At 38.1% G+C, this 21,728-nt stretch overlaps 1 protein-coding gene across 1 annotated transcript; it reads left to right on the top strand.

Moving 5' to 3' along the window:
• Positions 1–7,792: 7,792 nt before the first annotated feature.
• On the top strand, positions 7,793–9,499 carry tcf15 (transcription factor 15). The gene is made up of 2 exons (XM_053504433.1): positions 7,793–8,452; positions 8,915–9,499. Exons 1-2 carry the CDS (start codon positions 7,970–7,972, stop codon positions 8,978–8,980), a joined length of 549 nt encoding a protein of 182 aa, XP_053360408.1. The 5' UTR covers positions 7,793–7,969; the 3' UTR covers positions 8,981–9,499.
• Positions 9,500–21,728: the final 12,229 nt, after the last annotated feature.

Here is a 21,728-nt window from a genome sequence, read left to right as displayed (position 1 = left end):
TAATACTGTAACAACTATGTTTAGAAAATCTAGAGCTAATTTTTTTCTGACTATAATCAGTGAGGCAAGAGCCAGGGGCGGACTGGGACCAAAAAGTAGCCCTGGACTTTCTGGCCCACAGCAGCCCACATCATAATACATTGGCTCCATAATGTAGAGATACATGTAGAGTGCATACCCTCTGCGAAATGTTCATGATATCTCACAAACAAAAAGGCCAATTTGTTCTTTCCTCATAAAGTGTTTAGGTGAAATTCCACCTATACTGTACAAGTGTGACAAATATGCAAAGAAAAAAAAATCGGAAAAGGGCAAATATTTTTCCATGGCACTGCACATGTGGTCAGATTGTGCCACTGGGATGAAACTGTGCCAGGTGGCGTTATAGCACTTACTAACTTTACACTGCTCTGAACAACTTTGAATAATGAACTTATTGTTCTTTCCTTTGTTTCTTTGTTTTACAAATATGACCCAATATATGTTCAGTGATACTTTTTTATTTTTACGTTTTTGTTTGTGTTATAGTTTTATATTAGTATGTGGTTTTAAAAATGAATTTCCACTTTAATGATCCAGTGTATTATGATGTGGGATGTGGTGGACTGCTGGATCCAGACTCACTGTCCCTGACCGTAATGTTAGAGCCATCAGAGCCTTTACACCAAAGGCAGAATCTCTTCATTTGGAGCATTTCAAAGCATTTACCTCTAAAGCTTTTTCTTATTTTCGTGTAACTTTCAGCTCCATCTTTTCTTCTTCCTCCTTTTTATTCATTAAACATATCATTAATTTGCTTAAAGAAATTCGCTGCATCAAGAAAACATCAATATCTCTCCCTCCGTAAATTGAAAGTGAAGGTGTCTATTTAATATTGAGGGAGGACAATACATCCGCACGCGCGCTAACATAAACACACTGTTAGCTTCTCTGCTATATTTGTAATGTTGCTCGCGGCAGCGTACTGTAACAGCCCGTTAATTCATGCTCGTATTTGGGTGAGAAGGACAAACTGCTCGACGCCCGCGTTCTTTTATTTGCTGCATTGTCGGGCTATAGTACAACCTTTCAGGTGGATCCTGCACTTAAATCCTTAAAAACTACTGAAAAGAAAACAAAACTCAGGCTCTATATCCCAGTTTATTTCTTTCAACTTTACACACACCGGACCTCATTACCCACAATGCATCTCCCGCACTGGACTACACTCCCATAAACAGCTGTCGTAAATTAACCTCTCTCTCGCGCAACAACACGCTCTTTGTCGGCGGCTCCCGTGCGATCGACGCACTCATCCATATGAGTAGGAAAAAGATGCAATATTATGGTTTCTGTCATTTTTTTATATATTTGTGTACTGACTGGGCCGGTCTTGGCCAGCGGCCCACTGGGAAAACTCCCGGTACTCCAGATGGCCAGTCCGCCACTGGCAAGAGGTAACCCAAAGATAGTCTGGGACCAGCTGAAAAAATTAATAGGGCAAAAATCTAGAACAAAAAAAATCTTTTGAATTAACTGTGGATGGAAATTGCATTACGGATCCAGCTGCAGTTGCTGCAACATTTGACCAGTTTGAGGGCTTCCCTCTTGTAAATGTTGAGATGTGTAAAGTTCCACCAATAGAACCTAGTTTTGTTTTTAATTATGCAACTGTAACAAACACTGAATCAATTATAAGAACATTTAAGCCGTCTAAATCTAAAGATGTGTATGGGATGGACACAAATATGCTCAAAAACGTTAGTCCAGCATTGATCAGTCCTCAGACTCTGAACTCAAGTTTAGGTCACATGTAAAGCAAACCTGTAAAAAAGTTAAATTTAACCTAGCTTCCGATTTATTAGAAATTCCATGTCTGCCCAGGCCGCCAAAACATTTATGCATTCAATGATTTCCTCTCATTTTACTTATTGTTTAATAAGCTGGTCCCAGACTAATTCCAACATCTTGACACCTTTACAGTGCTTATACAAGCAGACAATCAAAGTACTTGACAAGAAACCAAAACACTATCATCACTGCTCCATTTTATTAAAACACAGTCTTCTTAGTTGGGACAATCTAATTAAGTACACGAACGCCTGTCAGACATATAAAATCCTACATGGGATGGTCCCATATTCTCTTAGTGAATTTGTCAGTCTCAGAACATCCAAATACAGGATCACTCGAGGAGTGTCTAGGGGTGACTTTATTATCCCACTTAGAAAAAGTGCTTTTAGTCAGTTTTCTCTGACAAAGCTTCTCAGGAATGGAACACCATTCCATAAATAATGTCTGCAACACCTCGACTGGTGTTGGCAGCTGTTTCTCTGAGGACAATTCTCTCAATTGTTAAAAGCGCTATACAAATAAAATTAAATTGAATTGAATTCATTAATCAGAGACCTTAACACAACTTATTTCACTCTCACTAATCAGCCAGTGTTTTGCTTTTAAAACGTTGGCTGATTAGTAATCAGACCTGTCAACACTAAAACACTGCTGCTGTCATCTAGTGTTTTTACTTGTGAGTGCGTGATTCCTTTCTGATCTTTGTAATCTTTTTCATGATCTTGATATTAACAATGTTATCATTTTAATATGCACTTGCAAATGTCTAACCTTCTTTGTTAATGCTTGCTATTTACACTGTTGTATTTATGTTTTGCTGCTTTTGCTTTTAGTTTTTTTGCTTAACCCTTCGTTGCTGTTCCTGCTTTTATGTTTTTACTAAAATCACGTGACGCTCAGCATTAAAACAAGAAGCACATGCGTGATACATGATACTCAGTACTCGTAAACCAAAACTTATTCGTTTTCCAAGTCAAAATGTATTTTTCCAAGTCAAAATTGTATATTTCTTTGCTGCTGATCCTGGTACTTATACACAACTCCTTTAATCTGAATCACACTGTCTTTTTACGCCATTGCTGTTACTATTGCAGTCGATTAACATTGCGTTAACATGCCGATTCTTAATGTTTTTTTTTTTTTTTAAATGGTTATAATATTTTATGCTTTTTTTTTTAGGATGCAATTGGACAACAGGCCTACAGGACAACAGATGAAAACTAGCCTATGGCTAATTCTGGCATGTTACAGATGTTTATTGTCCTGTTAAATAAATAAAATTAAAAACTTGCTTAACTGGTAACGTACCTAAGGTGCTTTCACTATACTAAAAGTATTAGCGCAGGAACTTCAGTTTCATCTACCTTTGTAACAAGAATTGCAATAAACTGTAGATGTCTTTGAGAAATAAACTAATTTAGCATTCATTTTCAGTACCTGCTTTATTCTGATGAAAGTCATTATGAATCCAAAGTCTGTCCTAAAGACTTTGCCAACTTTGCAGGAGACAGGAATAAACACTGGATGGCATGCCAATTTTTCAAAAGTCTTTACGTACACACACATTCCCAGACTTAAGCACATTTTGGATAACAGATCTAGTGTACTTTTATTACATTACAGTGGAACCTCCGCAAAATGAGCAAAGATTTTTAATACATTTTGACTTGGAAAACAAATAAGTCTTGGTTTACGAGTACTGAATATCATGTATCACGCATGTGCTTCTTGTTTTAATGCTGAGCGTCACGTAATCACAACTGAGCCAATGTTTTTTCTCTCTCTTGTGCTAAGGAATTGGGGTCTTAGTGTGTGTCTCTCACTGGTATGATCAACATCTGTGCACGTGTGTACTGTTTACTATAACACTGACCATGTGTGTGTGCATAAAACATCTTTTATTTTGTGTTTGTAAGCGCTTGTACTGTTTATTATAACACACGTGTGTGCACATGTGTAAATCAAAAGAAAGTCTCATTAGAGAGGTTAAAAAATCCATTTTAATTACACACATACATCATCTCTCGCCTTTACGCACACACCCCTCCTCCCCTTGCTTTCACACATACAATGTCCCACAATCCAATGACGTGCAGATTAGGTTAATTAGGTTAATTAGTGTTTTCAAATTGCCCATAGTCTGTGTGTGTGTGTGTGTGTGTGTGTGTGTGTGTGTTTGTGTGTGTGTGCGTGTGTGTGCATGCATGTCTGTGCTCTAAACTGTGCATTAGATTGCCACCCTGCGTAATTTGTACCCCGCATCATGCCCAAAGTCTCCTTTGATAGCCTCTAGGTCTCCACCACCCTGTACAGGATCAGTGGTATAGAAGATGAATAAATAATAATAATAATAATTTACACTAGGGTTTAAGTGGGTTTAGCATTGGTTTTGGGGACAGCTTGTCTATTGACAAGCTATCCCCAAACAACTATATATTTTGGCTGTCCCCCAAACAACTGCTAAACGGCATTTAACCCCCAGTCTTCATATATGTTATTATGTAGGCAAGCAGGTTGACAGACATCTTCTTCTTAGTGTTTTGGGGCTCATCTTGCACATACCAGAAAATGACTACATGATCACTTAGGGAGTGTGCAGTGCTTATGGATCAGAGGCTAGTCGAGAAATAGATGCTACAGACCCCTGGAGTAACCCTTTGACCGTATCTTTGTCTGGAAGTCATCTGCTCACAAAATAACGATGAATAAAAAAGCTGGAAAATTTATTAATGTCTGAATGCAGAATAGATGGATGTTTCCAGCAGAAATGGCCCGAGCCTGCGTTCTCAGATGTGCAGTATCTCCAATATCATCACAAGCCACTGAAGACAGTACCACTTTGAACTATGTCCTTACGATCTTCCACTGTAGTGCTGTTGGGAGAAAAGGCCCAGAGCAGTAACTATGAAGCAAGTGCATGTGAGCATATGTGTGTGTGATTTAGCTTTGTGGAATTGGGCCCTTGATGCTTTAAGAGAATCCAAATTATATTTGCAGTAGCACTTTATCAATCCAAAGCTGATGTAGACATAATGGCACTCGTCTGATGGATTTTGCAAACAGACTTGTTTTAGTTTGAATGAATGATAGCGGTCAAATCAAATTCTTCTAGTGCAAGGCCAAAACCTTTAATAAGGTAATAATGATGTTGGCACATTGTTAAACATTTGATCAAAAATATCTTTGAATCAAAAAATCTTCCTTATTCCTTATGTGATAGAAGTAGTGCATTATAGAGTTAAAGTCGAGCTCATATGTATTAACTGCAACATTTATAGTACCAGAAAAATTACTCAGTTAAAATTAATTAACTATTATCATAAATCTTAATAAGCCTTCATAAAGTACTTATTATTAGGCCTTTAAATGCACTACACTGGGAAAATCTAAAGCCTAAAGTCCTCTTAAGCAGGGGTCACCAAATCCAGTCCTGGATGGCCAGTGACCAGCACAGTTTGTATTTCACCAACAACTAAACACACCCACTGAACCTAGTAATTAACAGATTAGTTAAATCAGCTGTGTTAGAAAGGAACACAGACACACACACACACACACACTGATCACCTGTAATCACTGTTTAGTCCATAGCAGCAATAATGACAAAACTAAAATATAACATAGTACCATTAAAAACATTTTCAAGTGTATAGTATAGTATATAGTAAGTATAGTTTGTATTACATTGTATTTGATAATTTAATTAACTAAGTGCATTTTATTTAAGACAGTGCTTATTATATATTTGGTAGTTATATAAAGTAAAAACTATGTTCTACTCCTTATAAAGGTTTGCTCACGGTATTTTGTGTGGGTCAGTGATATCATTTAAATTTAACTGTAATATATTAAATAATTAAAAAACATATATATAAAAACACCAACATAGCTCAAAATGTAACCTAAAGAAATGACCTCCTAGATGAAGCACACAAGCTGAGAGAGGGCAAAGTTGAAAAGGCATAGGTCAGGGCATTTAGTCATTCATTTCCATTGAGAAACAGCATGTGAGCCTACAATCACGTCACATATCCTAGTCATACCAGCACATTCATTCCTCATGGGAGTTCAGGCAGCTTATACACTCTCCCTTATCCTCTCTCTCACACACACATCTACCTCATACAGCAGCCCTTTGACTAAGCGAAGTGGCGTCTGAAAACCACTATCAGTTTGCCAAACCAAGCCAGGGGGTCACTTTGTCACATATGTATACATATATCTGGTGCAAAGTGATATTTGGAAACCTACTGATTTTTTTTTAGATTCAACTAATTTAAAAAGTATTATAAATATATATTCCTTTTTGAATAAGTTTCAAAATATCTCAGTAAGTTTCCAAATATAACTTTGCACCTGATCAAACTCCAGGAACAATTTTGATTCGACAAACTCCTAGAATAAAATAGTACACATTTAAAATATGTTTATGAAACATATTAGTTTTTAAACCTCACTTTAACTGAATGGAACATTTTGCGTGCAGAATCTGTCTAAAAATAATATGTCTGTCTATAACACAAAGTAGTGACTGTATAGGTGACAGACTTGTGGTGTTCGAGGTTTTTTTTTTTTTTTTTAAAGAAGAAGTGTGTGTGTGTGTGTTTCTGACACACACACACACACACACACACACGCACGGAGGGGGAGAGAGAGAGAGAGAGAGAGAGAGATGCCCTCCTGCAGGTCTTTCCTTGATGCTGTCACTGAGAGAAAGCAAACCGCGCGGCGGGGCTGCAGCAGCAGGACGTGTCTGCAAGACCGCCATGTAAAAAAGAGTATATTTTATACAGTATACAAATGTAAATATGTATACACTAATTGTGAAAAATGACGAATCACATAGCTCAGTGCGCGTGTTTTCCTATATATGTCTTAACCTGACAGGCAGATGTAGACGTTGGGGGGTCTAGAAAATGTGCTCCATATTACAGCATGATAACCGTGTGACATGCACCTCCTAATAAAATTTCTGTAAATGTTATCTATCTATCTATCTATCTATCTATCTATCTATCTATCTATCTATCTATCTATCTATCTGTCTGTATGTCTGTCTGCGGTCAATGTCAAGAATTTTATTCAATTTAAAGTTGCTTCTCTGGCATGGCTGTAGACAATGTAGCTTAGAAAACGTTTTCAAAGCATCGGGAAATCAGTGAGAATATTAGCTACAAGCACAGAAATAAAGGGGAATAGTTTCTAATATGAGGAGCACACAGAGAGGGTCGAGGTGACACTAACGCGTCAAATGGCAAGCTCTAAACATCCACAGCTCCAGCTTCACACCAAAAGAGAGTTTTGTTTCCCCCCAAATGGATACCAAACGTTTTCCAATCACCAGCTTTGTCTGCGCACTTGGACGTCGACTTTTGCGCAAAACGTGTATCCACTTATTATTATGCTTCACCGTGGTTTTGGAAATATTTTTAACTCCTCTTTTATTTTATGTCTTTTATTTTTCTACACTTTATAGCGTTTCAGACAAAATGTACCTATTTTTTTGTTGTATAATAAACTCACTAAAAACCTAAAGTGGGGAAACTGATAAAAATTTCATATCTCTTAAAAAAATCAGTACTTGGTTTCTTTAAGCAACTTAAGAAAACCCTATTAAGTTTGGGCATAATCATAGTAAAGTGGTAGGGGATGACGACATGACAACAATACTAACAGCAGCAACAACAACAATAATAACAACAACAACAACAACAATAATAATAATAATAATAATAATAATAATAATAATAATTATTATTATTATTATTATTATTATTATTAATAATTACAATAATAACTTCAGCGACACATAATTCTAAATAATGTTCTTTAAATTATCATGGTTATTTTGTCTGTTAATTTTTCAGTTTGTTCATTTGCATGCTCTTCCCTGACTCCTCCTCTCTGGCTATAAGACTCTGCTCTGTGTCACACTGACAGCAGCTGTGCTTTACGCAGAATGTCCTAGACGAAGCTGAAATACGGAGAAATGTTCATGACTAGCTGAAAATACGCCGAGCTTCGAGTTTGCACAATGCTTGTGTAACCAGTGCATGAAAGGCAGCCTGTGGCTTTTATTTATTGGCCATCCTGGATACTCTTTATTAGATTTTATAATAGGAGAAAATCTGTTTCGATGATGGCGTTCGCCATGCTGCGGCCGATGGCGACCCACCTGGCGTACCCGGACCACAGCATGCTGTCTGAGGACGAGGAGACGCGCAGTGAGAGCGACGGCAGCTCGGAGCAGAGTTACGGCTGCTGTGCGGAGAAGCGGCGACGCGTGGCGCGCAAACCGGCCGTGGGCAGTGTGCTCATCGTCAAACAGAGGAACGCGGCGAACGCGCGGGAACGCGACCGCACGCAGAGCGTCAACACCGCCTTCACGGCATTACGGACTCTCATACCCACCGAGCCGGTGGACAGGAAGCTCTCCAAGATTGAGACCCTGCGCCTTGCGTCTAGTTACATCTCCCACCTGGCCAACGTGCTGCTCATAGGGGACGGCGGCGAGGATGCGCAGCCGTGTCTAAGCGCAGTGTGCAGCGCGCAGGGAGAAACTGGAGGCAAACAACCACGAACCATCTGCACCTTCTGCCTCAGCAACCAGAGGAAAGGGGTAAGGAAACAGGATGTTTAAAGTTCACTGTTGACTTGGTTATTCATAGGGTTCATGGAAAAGCTAGAGGTCAACAAATCTGCGTCTGTTTATTAACACCACATTGTTGTACTACATAAATAATAGGAGCGTTCTCACTAGATAGAAGATATTTTTAAACTCTTTGATACTCTTGTAAACGATATCCACACACGTGCCATTGGCATGTACTTTAAATACAGTAACCCAAATGGTACCATAGTATTTGAGTCAGACAGTAGATCTGTTCCTGGTGTAAAGTTTTATTCAGACCATAATAATATCAGCTAAAGAAAAACACAAATTAGATTATAGACTATAATAATAATAATAATAATAATAATAATAATAATCTGTTATACATCATACTTTTATTTATATTATTATGCATGGATACACATTTCAATGGAATGCATTTTAAAGCCATGCTTGTGTTATTTCCAGGTAAAAGACGGTAAAGATTGTCTCAGGATGCGGGGAATCAGTTCCCTACGCATGAGCCGCCGGTAGCCGAAAGAGATTAAAGTGACCAAACTCAGGGAGCATGAAGAAAAAGAGAAAGAGAGCGAGAGAAAGGAGAGAAGGAGACAGAGGGGCGCACGTGGAGAAGCGCACCGAGAGCTTGCGCTGGAGCACGCAGAGACTCAAGGACTCGTAAGAGATTCAAAAGACGGCTCTTTATTGATTTTTTCATGTATTTGAACATTTAATGCAGTGCATAAATCTTCTTGTTTTAAAGAGAATTTATAGGATTTTTTTCTACAAAACGTGTGAATCCCACAATTAATAAAGTATATTTTTTATCAGATCTTAATGTGCACGGTTTTATTGTAAGATGTCACACTACAATATCGCAATGGCTTGATCAAGACATTGATTACACTTATTGTTTGCAGATGCAGATAGTTAATCATTTAACTTGTGTGGTATTCCAACAGCCTTTGTTTTTGACTGCTATTCATCCATGGCTCATATGTATTCTGGTATGATATGCAGTTTCTGTGGATAGCTTCCATATATTACAATTCATGCACTGTATTGGGGGCTGTACATTTATCCAATATAATAATTGCCTTTACAGCTAAGTGTATGTTATTGATTATAATGAGGCATACTCTAATTTGCTGGCAATAATTTTTCTCCCTACATTTCTTTGACATTAGAAATCACAGTATTATTGAATTATGATGAATGATAATAATGAATTATTTTAAAATATACAGTATTATTCTTGACACCTGTATAGAAGGAATGCATAGCCTACATAAACAAAGGCACCATGAGGTTTCATATTTCTTGCTCTCATTAAAACATCTAAAAGGATTTCCCCTGATGCCCACTGTCTTGACACGGAAGGGACTGTTTAGTGCGCCAGCAGCGGCATTGGAAGAGGTCAAGCTCCTTTCATCTTTTCAATAGCAGTGGGCACAAAGGGGAAAAACAGGAAATGAACAGTTAGACTCCCTTTGTATGTGGCACTAAGACTGGCAGCTCGAAAAACCGCCTGGCTGATCCAGCAAAACACCCACAGGCTTCTGTGAGGAAATCAGGGAAACGGACACACCACGTCACTGAGTTAGTGATTCCATGCAAATGTCAATATTAACCAAGTAATAAGTAATTGAATAATTTTATAAATTTATCAGTAAATATCAATATGGCTTTGGCTTTAACCCTATGTAATACGTTGTCATTTTTTCTATTCCTCCCTGCATTTTCTTTTTAAGTATCCTCCTTAAACCTCTGTAATGTTTTGTAAAGTATAGCCTATAACGTAGCGTCAGTGTAGGCTCCTGAGCACCAGTGTAGTTTAGTGTATATCTCAGGCTTTGATGCTTTCCCTTTTTCCCTCTGCTTTTTGAAGTCTGGGATGGATTAGTCATGGTGAATAGTACCCCTTGGTCAGTGTGGGGACCTTGACGCAGCTGTGTGTCTGCAAGTTGTATAAATCACCAGTGAGGTCAGAAGGAGCGAAGGAGGGAGTAGAGAAAGCACAAAGGGGTGGAGAGAAAAAGGGGTGTGTGAAACACTAATGTACCCAAAAAAGAGTGAGAGTTCTTGCTGCAGCTATGTAAAACCAATCCTTAAGGCAGGACTGAAAATGGGAGATTTTGGATGACTGGCAAGGTCACTAAACTGCTATGTCTGATGTGAATTTAAAAATAGTGAAATCATAAATAGACAGAACTCAGAAGAAATCATGAACAAAAACTGATATGCTCTCTCTGAACTAATATGTTGCATCATACTGTAATTGGTGTTGCTATAGATTCTCCAAGCTTCACCAAGCTACAGAAATGTCTAGGATTAGGTTGGTTAACTTGAAATTAGGTTTTCTGTGATCACTGTGCATTTCTAAGTAATAACTTGCAAAACACACATACTCAAGAATTTCTAACTGATTTACTATTTACTAATGCAGCTACTTACGGCTGTGCATGCACCTAAATATACCTTTAAACCATTTAAACCCTTTATATTTATTTATTTGTGCTTTTTATTTTTTTTTATTTGTAGTAATATTTTAATGAACATGTTATAAGGTCCATCCAAGCAAATGTACCTTAATGTGGTCAAAACTATTAGATTTTATCGTCTCTGGTGGTGAGGAAAATTGGTTTTATATAAAAAGTTCACCTCTCTTACCCCCTCCTCCACACACACACATACACCTACAGTAACTCTTATCCACTGTGACCCTTTCACTCTTCTGACTCAGACAAATAACTTTTCAGCATCCTCTGACTCATGACATATTTACCGCATCGACTGCAGCTTCCCGAAAAAAAAGTAAAAAAAAAAAAACCTTTGCCAAAAACCTATTGTTTAATAAGCACACAATGATATATGCCAGGGTTGCACTTTTTACATTAATGAATTAATGAAATGTTTGACTTCAGCACAGGGACAGGAAGTGTCCAAATTAAATGTAGATCATCATGGCATCTTATTTTCAAAAGGGGTTTTTCTCCACAATATTATAAAATAATGTATATTTTTTAATAAAATATTTTACAAAAGATAGAACTTCTAGCGCTAGAACTATCTAGTGCCCATTCCTAAAAATTTGTCAAGATATCTAAACTGAATATACACCTTTTAAATAAATATGCAGTTGTTTTACTTGTTTCTAGTGCAACTTAAACTATGTAGTTTATTATACTTACTGTTATATTCTCAAATCTGATTGTTCAGAGGTGGCATGGTGGCTTAGTGGTTTGCACTGTCACCTTGCACCTCCAGGGTCCGGGTTCGATTCCCGGCTAGGTTTGATTCCCACTTGAGTGTGCATGTTCTCCCCGTGCTTGGTGGGTTTCCTCTGGGGTACTCCGGTTTTCTCCCACAGTCCAAAAACATGCAGGTACATTGCCTGGGTACTTGTAGTGTGTAAATGAGTGTGTGCCCTGCGATGGATTGGCACCCCGTCCAGGGTGTATGCCATTTTGTACCCTAAATCTCCTGGGAAGCCACCAGACCCTCCACAAAGTGGTAGTGAGAGTGAGTGATTGCTCAGAAGTTGTAGGTTAATTTGCAATTCCAGCATGGCTCTGACAGTGGTTCAAGCAGTAATTCAGATTGAACAACAGATTATATGTGTTATAATGTAACATGAATGATGACAAGAATGTCTCACTAATGTTCCATACGATGACTATTTAACCACAGAAAAATGACACTGTGTTGTTTATTAATATATTAAAATTGTAGTTGTGGACAACCTGTTTAGGTATAAGAGGAATAAAACAACCAAATAATATATTATTATATGAAATAATCACTTTAGACTTTACAATTGGATACATTACAGAATGTCTATTTATGATTTAATTATCACTAAATAATCATGACAGGGCTATATAGCTGAATTAGAAATATCACATTCCAGCTTTTGCATATTAAACCTGCCAGTGTGGATTTTGATATGCAATCTTTGTTTTATATAAACACAAGATTGATATATGATACAAAATGGCTAAATCTCCTATATAAATGTTTAAAAAAGCTGTACATTATGTATGGTTGTTTTTTTTTTAATCTTGCACACAGAAGTCCTGGAGTGGTCATGGCATTGTTCCAACAATTCCTTATAACTCTTAGAGGTCAGATCAGTTCAACCAAATGTCCCCTGACATGTCTTTAGTGCCCATTGTCTTCAGTAATTATTCCACATTTATCAGAATCAAAGGAAGGAGGTAAAGCTCGAACAGGAACACAATTAAATGAAATCTTTGATGTAAATAAATGATGCCAAAAAAAGTTATGAGACATTGAGGAATGTGACAGCACCTTGGCTTAACTACAGTAAACAGGACACGTGCTGTGCCTCCAAGACATGTTCTCTTGGCAATATGTTGAACCTGTAGCTCAGGAAAAACACAGGCTTTGAACAACCAAATAAAAGCAGGCATTAAAGAAAACGTGTTAAAAAGACAACAGTTATGCTTAAGCTGGCATCCTGAATTACAGCAGGGAGCATTTCCTCTTTACAGCTCCAGGTTCCATGGTGGACTCCTAAGCACAGGCTTGTGTGAATGTTCCCTCCATTCTGCTTAGGTTTCCACAGGGTTCTCTGGTTTCCTCCTATTGTCCAAAGGCATGTTCACATGAGTGTGTGAATGTTTGTGGTACCCTGCGCCTCCATTCAGAATCAATTCTTTGGCATTATTCCCACTGTGCTCACGTTTTTAATTAGTTTTTTTTTTTTTTTTTTACATTTTAACATTTTTTTTTTTGGCAGACGCCAAAATCCAGAGCGACTTACGTTTTATCTCATGATACATCTGCAGAGTTGAGGGTTAAGGGCCTTGCTCAAGAGCCCATTTTAGGCTTTAGATCCATGATGCCTGTGATTTCACTGTCACTTAAAAATTATACTCATTCCTAATTAAATGTGTAAAGTCTTTCTTTCAGTCCTAATAAATGGATATGCACACATAGCTAGATCTATCAAGGCAAAAGAGAGAAAATTAAATATATATATATAAATATAAATTAAATATGACAAGCATGCTGACTTTATGAAATGAAAAATCAATTGAAAATTAGTCATAATTTCTTGTCATACAAGCCCTCAAAAGGTCTAGAAAGACCCTAAAGGACAATGTTTTAAATTGCACATCTGCAAGAGTAAAGGTGGAATTATACTCCGATCAGTGCATATGAAGTGATGAAGGTACCTGATGTATACAGTAAATTTAACAGCATATTCCAGTGTACTGTTACCTTATACTTATTCTTCCCAAATAGGCTTTGGACACACTGTGACCCTGATCAAGATAAAAGCTGTTACTGAATATGAATACGCCAAGATATCTGTTTTATGTGCTGTACAAGTGCTGTAGCCGTGGTAGGCATTTTTTTATTAGGGCCCCGGGATTGTTTCTGAGAACACTTGACCCCATAGCCTGAATCATTTTGATCAGTGAGGACATAATCGTTCCATGCTCAGGAACCATACCCGAGTGTGCTTGAAGAGATTCTTGAGAACGATACAGTATAGTCGGGCACGAATGGAATACACGATACAGATATGGAAGCAATTGTACCTGAGAGCAGAAGTAGATCTCCATCTCCTCTAAAATCTGTTGTCTGTGCATGTAGCTTGTACCAGTCTTATCCCTTGAACTACACACCCATAGCCAATAAAGTAGGAAGACATGTCTGAGCGCTGCATTTTTTTAATATCACTTTCTGTATTTTTAACACTTTTTTCTTTGTGTCCTTTGCTGTATTGAGTTTTAATTTTTTGAAGCCTAAAAAAGCATATTTTATGTCATTTAAGGTAGTCTAAAAGCAGAGTTAATTATGGCTTTTAGACTTTTAGCACTGAAACTGAAAAACAAGCTTCAGTGAGCTCTACACAAGCATAACAAATAAACTTTCCAACTTTCTAACCAAACATTTTATCAAACCTGTATCGACGAATGATACATGGATTCATTCATTTTTCAACACTCCATTTTATCATCTGAAAAAAAAAAAAAAATCCTTAAAACAACCCACATTGTGAGTTCACTGAACAAACCAGAAAGGGGAAAATAAAATGAATCATCTAAGAAAGTCGGTGAGAACTCTCCTCTTTTTGACCCAATATCGCTTGTCTTTTAACTATTGTCTTTTTTACGCACTTATTGGCCCAGTTTATCTGCCCAGACAGAGTTGTTAAACTATGTGCAAGCATTTCTTTTTTATATGTTTAGGTGCTTTGCTACACTATATTTTTATGTCCTCAGGTCAGTCCACTGTAATACTATCCTCATCGGTCTTCCCATTGATAACACCTGGCCTAGATCATACAGTACTTTTTGACGATATAAGCAAACATAAAGGATCATGAGTGTTGCACTTGGGTTTTATTCACTTTTTCTGATGTTCAAACAGTCTCACCCACTTCTCCATAACTAAGCACTGTACTAATTATGTTGATCTCTAAAAACTCCCCTTTGTACATTCTTACAGGAAATGGTTCAAGTCAGGTTTCACACACACACACACACACACAAACACTTTGGTCCTGTTTTTCAGCATATCAGTCCAAAGCCAGACGAAATGATTTTGAAAGAAGCAAAGGAAACTCCCCGATGTTCAAATGCATGGAAACTTCATTACTGTATAATGGAGAAGAATATTGAGGGTCTTCATTCTTTCTGTTTCCCTGGTGTGTGTGGGTGCATGAGTGGTGGTGTGTGTGGGGGAGGGGGGTATGTGTGTGGGTGTACTGCTGGCCCAGGCATCCGATCCAAGATGTCTCCCCAAGGTTGCTGTTCAGCAGGAAGATGTCTGAGACACACCGGAAAACAAAACAGACGTGTGCGACCCCACCACGGACATCTCCCTCACCACCATCGTATCCATAGACAGACACACATACACACACCTTGCTGTGGGTCAACTCCAGTCTTGACATCATCCGGGAGACTCAGCAGATGGATAGCTCCCAGAAGCCAAAACCAGGCAAAAGAGTGAATGAAAAAAAGAAGGGAAGGGGGGTGAAAAAAGACAAGCATCCGGTTTTTTGAACAACAAATTCAGCAGACAGGTTGATGGCACAGGAAGAAATGAATTGAGACACTAGAGAGAGAATTCCAGACAAATTAAGCCTGGTTCTTTTGGGCTTTTCACTACATTTACTTCCCCCTCCCCCTCTCCGGACTCTGGTTTTCTAAAATGGTGTGTAGTGGGAATTGGCCTGTACAGAGGAAAACAATAGACTATGTCTAGAAAATAACATATTACTGGATAAGGACCACAGATCTGTTCCTCTAATGCTCACATTGTGGATGCATGCAACTAAGACCAATAAATTCAACCTCACTGGACAAGGATTTGAGAGGCCACAGTATAAATGTCTAGCAGGACCAAGAGGCTAACATTAGCATCATATATTATCTTAAAGCATAATTAGCTATAAACTTGCACTACCTGTCATCACCCAGCCAGATTTTACTATTGTCTATCTCTGAGTAACATATTGTTTAGTATAAAAATTAACAAATGTACATGTGTCTAACTGGGGGTGATGGTGGATCAGGCTCTGAGTTACTGATTGGATGGTCTGCGGTTTGAGCCTCGGCTCTGCCAGGTTCCCACTGTTGGGTTGTTAACCCTGTCTGCTCCAGGGGCAACGGCTGACCCAAGCCTACCAACAAAAATCTTGGATATGCAAAGAATAAGGAATTTTTCTGCCACCCCATTAGGCGATGGATACTCCCAACACAGGAGAAATATACTTGCTTGCTGTGGTAGTTACTTATGGGGTCGGGTTGCCAGCTTGATGCCCGATCATATCTGAGCATCTGGTGGTGACGAAGCAACCCAGCACCTTTATCACCAAGCCACCTCTGCCCAATGCAATAACATATGTGATGAATAAAGTCTGAACTTTTAGACTCTAAGACCCCATTAGTATAATGATAGTACTTCAATAAAAATAAACCCTAGGGACCTACAAATACATGTAACAATTAGATTACAATTGCATTACATAAAATACTAGAGAGCCTACAATTTGAAATAGTGTTTGAAAAGTCTACTTAATCAATATTGTTATCCTTATTAAGAGGCAGGCCCTTAGGGACGAAATGAACAAATCCATGAATTCATAAGCAAGGAAAAAGGTGATGAGTGTGGTTGTACGGTAATGTGCAAAAGACTTAAGCCACCCCTAATTTTGTCATATTTTGTTTCCAAAAGTTAGACTCCCTTGTATTTTTTAAAGTAGACTCGAGGAATAAATCTTCAGGTGTCCTGGAGCACTTTTTTTGTCTTCTGTTTACACTCCAGTCCCTGTAACAGACAGTTTCAGTGGAATGCTTTTTGTTTGTTAAGCCACATAGTAACCAATGAACCATTCACGCATGAAAACCATCTAACTTAAGGTATTTCAATAATTCAATCAGCATCATTTCATTTAATTTTATATGAAGAAATGAGGGGTGGCTCAAGTCTTTTCCACAGCACTGTATCTTGGATAAGAATGTACCAGCAGTCAAGAAATTGAAAACAAAAGTGAAGTTGTTAACCCAAGGTACATAGAAACAGCTCTGGAGACTGCTTTGTGTTTTGAAATTGTAATGGGTAATAAGATCTGTAATGTAATTTGAAATGTAAGGCCTGGAGGTTCAAACATATATGGACAATGATTCAATTTTTGTAATTGTGCCTTGGTATATCACCACAGATTTGAAATGAAGTGATCAAGATGTGACTTAAATGTAAACTTTCAGCTTTAATTCAAGAGGTTTAACAAAAAATGTTGCATTAACCATTTAGTAATTACAATATTACACTATAGTACTTTACTATAAAAAAAACACATGACTAATAAACAGTTAGATGGCCTGATACTGGTCTGATATTGATTCCAATTGTTGAATTTGCAGTTGTTAGTTATCCATGGGAACTCTTAATTTGCAATTGTTAAAGGTGTCAAGGTTATTTAAGCAGGTCATCAAAAAAAAAAAAACCAGATTTCAAAAGCCTTAGGAGTGGCCAAATTACTCAAACACCGCATATCCTTAAAATGAATGGAAGAATAAATATGCTAATGAGCTCAGAAACCCATGTGAAAGGCGTGGAAGACCATTGAAGACACGTAAAATTGATGATCACAGAATTCTTTTATTGGTAAAAAAAAACCTTTTACCTGCATCTAGGCAAGTCAAGAACACTTTGGAGGGGGTAGGTGTATTATTGTCAATGTCTACAATCAAGAAATGCCTTCAGGAATGCAAACACAGAGCCTTTACCTTATGATCCAAACCACTGGTAACACTCAAGAAAAGCAATGTCACAAGTGGAATGTTCTAAATAGGCTTAAGAGTCAGTCAACTGACCTCAACCCAATAGAGCATGCTTTTCACTTACTGAGGACAAGACTGAAGGCAGAATAACCCACAAACATGCAATAAGTAAAGTGATTGAAGTAATTCAAGCATTTTTAAAGGAGACATCTAAGCATTTTGTGATGTCCATTACATTTAGATTTAGGACAGGTATAACCAGAGTGACTTACAGTACACAAGTGCTTTGAAGTTTCTGTCATTGGATAAATCCTTATACTGGATTACTTGGTTTATTGGATCCAGACTACAGCCAGTAGTTGATTGCAAACACTAACAATTAGTCCAGCTATTTATTGTTATGTTAATTCGTCCAATGACTTTTAAGCCTGTGAAAATGAAGATATGATGTACAAAAATACTGTAAATCCTAAATTCTTTATAAATTTTCGCAATATTAAAGCTTAATGTTTACGCTCCAATCTCATTTTGAAGTTTAAAAGTAATCACTGCATGTATGGGAATAAATACGTTTCTGTGGTCAGTTTTTGTAACTGTATAAATCTACAGGATGTATTGGTTGAGGTAATGTGATCAGATAACTTTAGCAACAGCTTGGACTTGTGACAGCTGCAACTAAGCCTGAAACTACTAGCTGGAAAAAAGGGGGGAAAAATAAGAGGAGGAAAAAAAACTTCATAAACTGCATGTTTAGATACAGACCAACTGCATTCTTTTACTAAAACCGAGTCTTCTACTTCTACTTTTTATGATACACTATTTGAGTGCATAGTTCTTTATGAATATCTATTTGATCCAGGTGTCATTAGGTTCATTGGGCCTTAAGGAAGAAAGGTAAAATAAATGTTGTGTTGGACTTAATGTAAAAGGCTTTGCTTAATTTCTAGTTAAGGAGTGAGGAAATATTAAAAGTACAGTACAACACATGTATACTGTACATACATATACATACACACAGAGTTATAACTGCAGAATAAATGCTTTCTTCAGCTTTACTGAGGAGTTTGCTAAAAAGATTTTGGACAAATTGCAGAAGAGGGAATAATATTTTAATCATATCCTCCCATTGCATGAAACATGCAGACACACATGTACACATGCATATTTCAGACACCCAGTGACAAGGGAGATGGCCATTCAGTCAACCTGCACGTCATAGTTACTAATGACTTACAGACGCGTACTGTAGCTACTTCTCTCTCTTCCAAAAAAGAAATTTTGAATATTACTGCTTCCGTTTTTTTTTCCAGGATATTCTTTATTTCCTCTGAGACATAAAGAGGAGGAAGGATATTTAAAAGAAAAAGCATTAGGCCATGTTATTGCCGTCTCTCTTGCTTTCTCTCATGTACTGCACACACACACATTCACGCACACACACATTCACGCACACACACACACACACACACACATACATGCATGCAAACACACACACACACACACACACACACACACACACACACACACACACACACACACATACATGCATGCAAACACAAACACACACACACACACACACACACACACATTGTTTGTGCTATGTCTTGGGGTGGGGAAGTGGTAAAGGAATTCCCTGCTTTGGGAATTGCGGTACAATGTGAACTCTGCACCGTGATCAGCTCCGAAAGCCGTCGACGTGGAGACGTGACCCACCCAGACATTAAACGCCAACTGTTCTGTCCATGAGGTGAGGAGTCAGCCATGGTGTCGTGCGGACAAAGCTTCCGAAAGAAAACAATCGAACAATTGAGACATGCAGTGAGAGGGTGGAGAAAGACGAACAGCCATCATCCTCATCACTGTTCATCTATTTAAGCATCATGCTTTGCTCCAAAGAATACAGTAAATCTATACCGTGAAATTTAGGCACTAGGAACCTTTTGCAATAAACACACACACACACACACACACACACACATCCAGGGAAAAAGGTCTTTTAAATAAATATCAAGAAACTTGTCTATTAATATTTGGTATGAAGTGTGTGTGTGTGTGTGTGTGTGTGTGTGTGTGTGTGTGTGTGTGTGTGTGTGTCAGTTTGTGTTCATCCTAGTTACTATGTTTTCACATGGGAAAGTCTCCCAGCTGTGGAAGGGTTGTATGAGTTTGCCGAAGGAACTGATCAGGGCGTTCCTCTGTAGTGCATGTGTGTGTGTGTGTGTGTGGGTGTGTGTGTGTGTACGCGTACGTGTGTGTAGCGGGAACGATCATCCAGAGGATATCCTCAATCAAGGCCAGAGAGTGCACACTGAACAAGCTCACTGACAGAAACATAGACCCTCACACGCACACAGAGTCTACTAACAAGCTTGGGGACCTAAGGCACACACACACACACACACACACACACACACAAAGGCGTGAGCAATAAGGTAAATAATATAACATTATAATACTTGAATACATTTTAATTATACACACACACACACACACACACACACACACACACATATGTCTGGCCTAAAGAAAAATCACCACCTTGATTTGACTAAGCAAATAGTTAAGAGCTTTCCATTGGATATTTAATGCAGAGATTAATATCTTTCAACTTATTTATTTACTTTGTTTAATGATGTGATGCAAATATGTTACTCTGTTACAAAAAGGTCAAATTATTGGCCTGCATTAAGCAAAGAAAACAACTAAAGAGATTGCTGAAACTGAAAAATTAAAAATTGTTCAGTGCGTTATTAAAGCTAGGAAGGATAATGTTGAACCGTCATTTTCAAGGAAGGAGTGTAGTCAGAAAACATTCTCAATGAGCATGATGGGAGATCACTTTAAGGCTACATCAGGCGAAATCAAATTGTAACATCAAAAAAAAAAAAAAAACAGACCTCTTAAGTATGTTTAAGCATTTTGAAACACACGTTGCAAAGAGGATTCAAGAGATTATGACTAAACAGCTGTGTAGCCTTAAGAAAACAACTTATAAGTTGAACTGGTTTTATCTTACTTGGCAACATAAAGAAAGGACTGTGGAGCACTGAAATAAGATCATGTGGTCTGATGAGCCCAAATGTACAGAATGTTCCAGAATGATGCGTGCATCTGGGTAAGATGAGAGGTGGATAAGGTGATTCACCCATCATGTCTGATAAACGCCTGTGGGGGCAGTGTTATGATCTGGGGTTGCATCTGTTAGTCAGTCTAGGTTCAGCAATGTACTGTAATATGCCCCCTAAATGAAGTCAACTGGCTACATAAATATACTGAATGATCAGATTTTTCCATCAATAGATTTTATTTTTCTCTGATGACACGGGCATATTCCAAAATGACAATACCAGAATTCATAGTCCTTAACTCTATTGAGAATCTTTGGTATGCGCTTGAGAAGGCTTTACACAGCAACCTGACTCTTTTGTCATAAATACAGGAACTTAATAATTCAAGAAAAATAACTACGGTGGCATAGTGGTTAGTCGAGGGTTCGATTCCCTTCTCAGGTCTGTGTGCGTGGAGTTTGCATGTTCTCCCCGTGCTTGGTGGGTTTTCCTCTGGGTACTCCAGTTTCCTTCCACAGTCAGAAGAGAATTCCCCAAATTTCTCATACTGTGTGTGTGTGCACCCTGTGATAGGTTGGCCCCTGTGACCTGTCTACTGGATTAACAGTATAGAAGAAGAAGATGAATATTAACAATAATGATGATGATAATAATAATAACAACATGTTGTGGTTGCCATTCAGCTGGTTTAAAAATTTCATGCACTTCTGATGCCCTGGAATTTTCATCCTGGACAGTTTCTTTACACAGAATAGTGCAAAGCACACATGCATACACACTAGAAACACTCAAACACACAAAATAAACCTATGTTCTGTGTCCAGCATGGTGGGCAGAAATGTCTTGTTGAAGAGAGAAGTCCTAAGAAAATGGCCAGCAGAAAAGCTTCTCACCACAAACACATTCGAAAACCTTTAAGCAGATGGTCTACTGCAGCAGAAGACCACA

The sequence above is a fragment of the Clarias gariepinus genome, chromosome 9, assembly GCF_024256425.1.
Source record: "Clarias gariepinus isolate MV-2021 ecotype Netherlands chromosome 9, CGAR_prim_01v2, whole genome shotgun sequence".
NCBI classification, from domain to species: domain Eukaryota; kingdom Metazoa; phylum Chordata; class Actinopteri; order Siluriformes; family Clariidae; genus Clarias; species Clarias gariepinus.
This window is presented reverse-complemented; position numbering and strand designations above follow the sequence as displayed.

Bases quoted from the DNA above. Each gene is read 5' to 3' on its own strand.
- tcf15 (XM_053504433.1), top strand. From the start codon at position 7,970: ATGATGGCGTTCGCCATGCTGCGGCCGATGGCGACCCACCTGGCGTAC. The intron at 8,453-8,914 runs GTAAGGAAACAG...TGTTATTTCCAG, and splicing joins TCAGCAACCAGAGGAAAGGG to GTAAAAGACGGTAAAGATTG.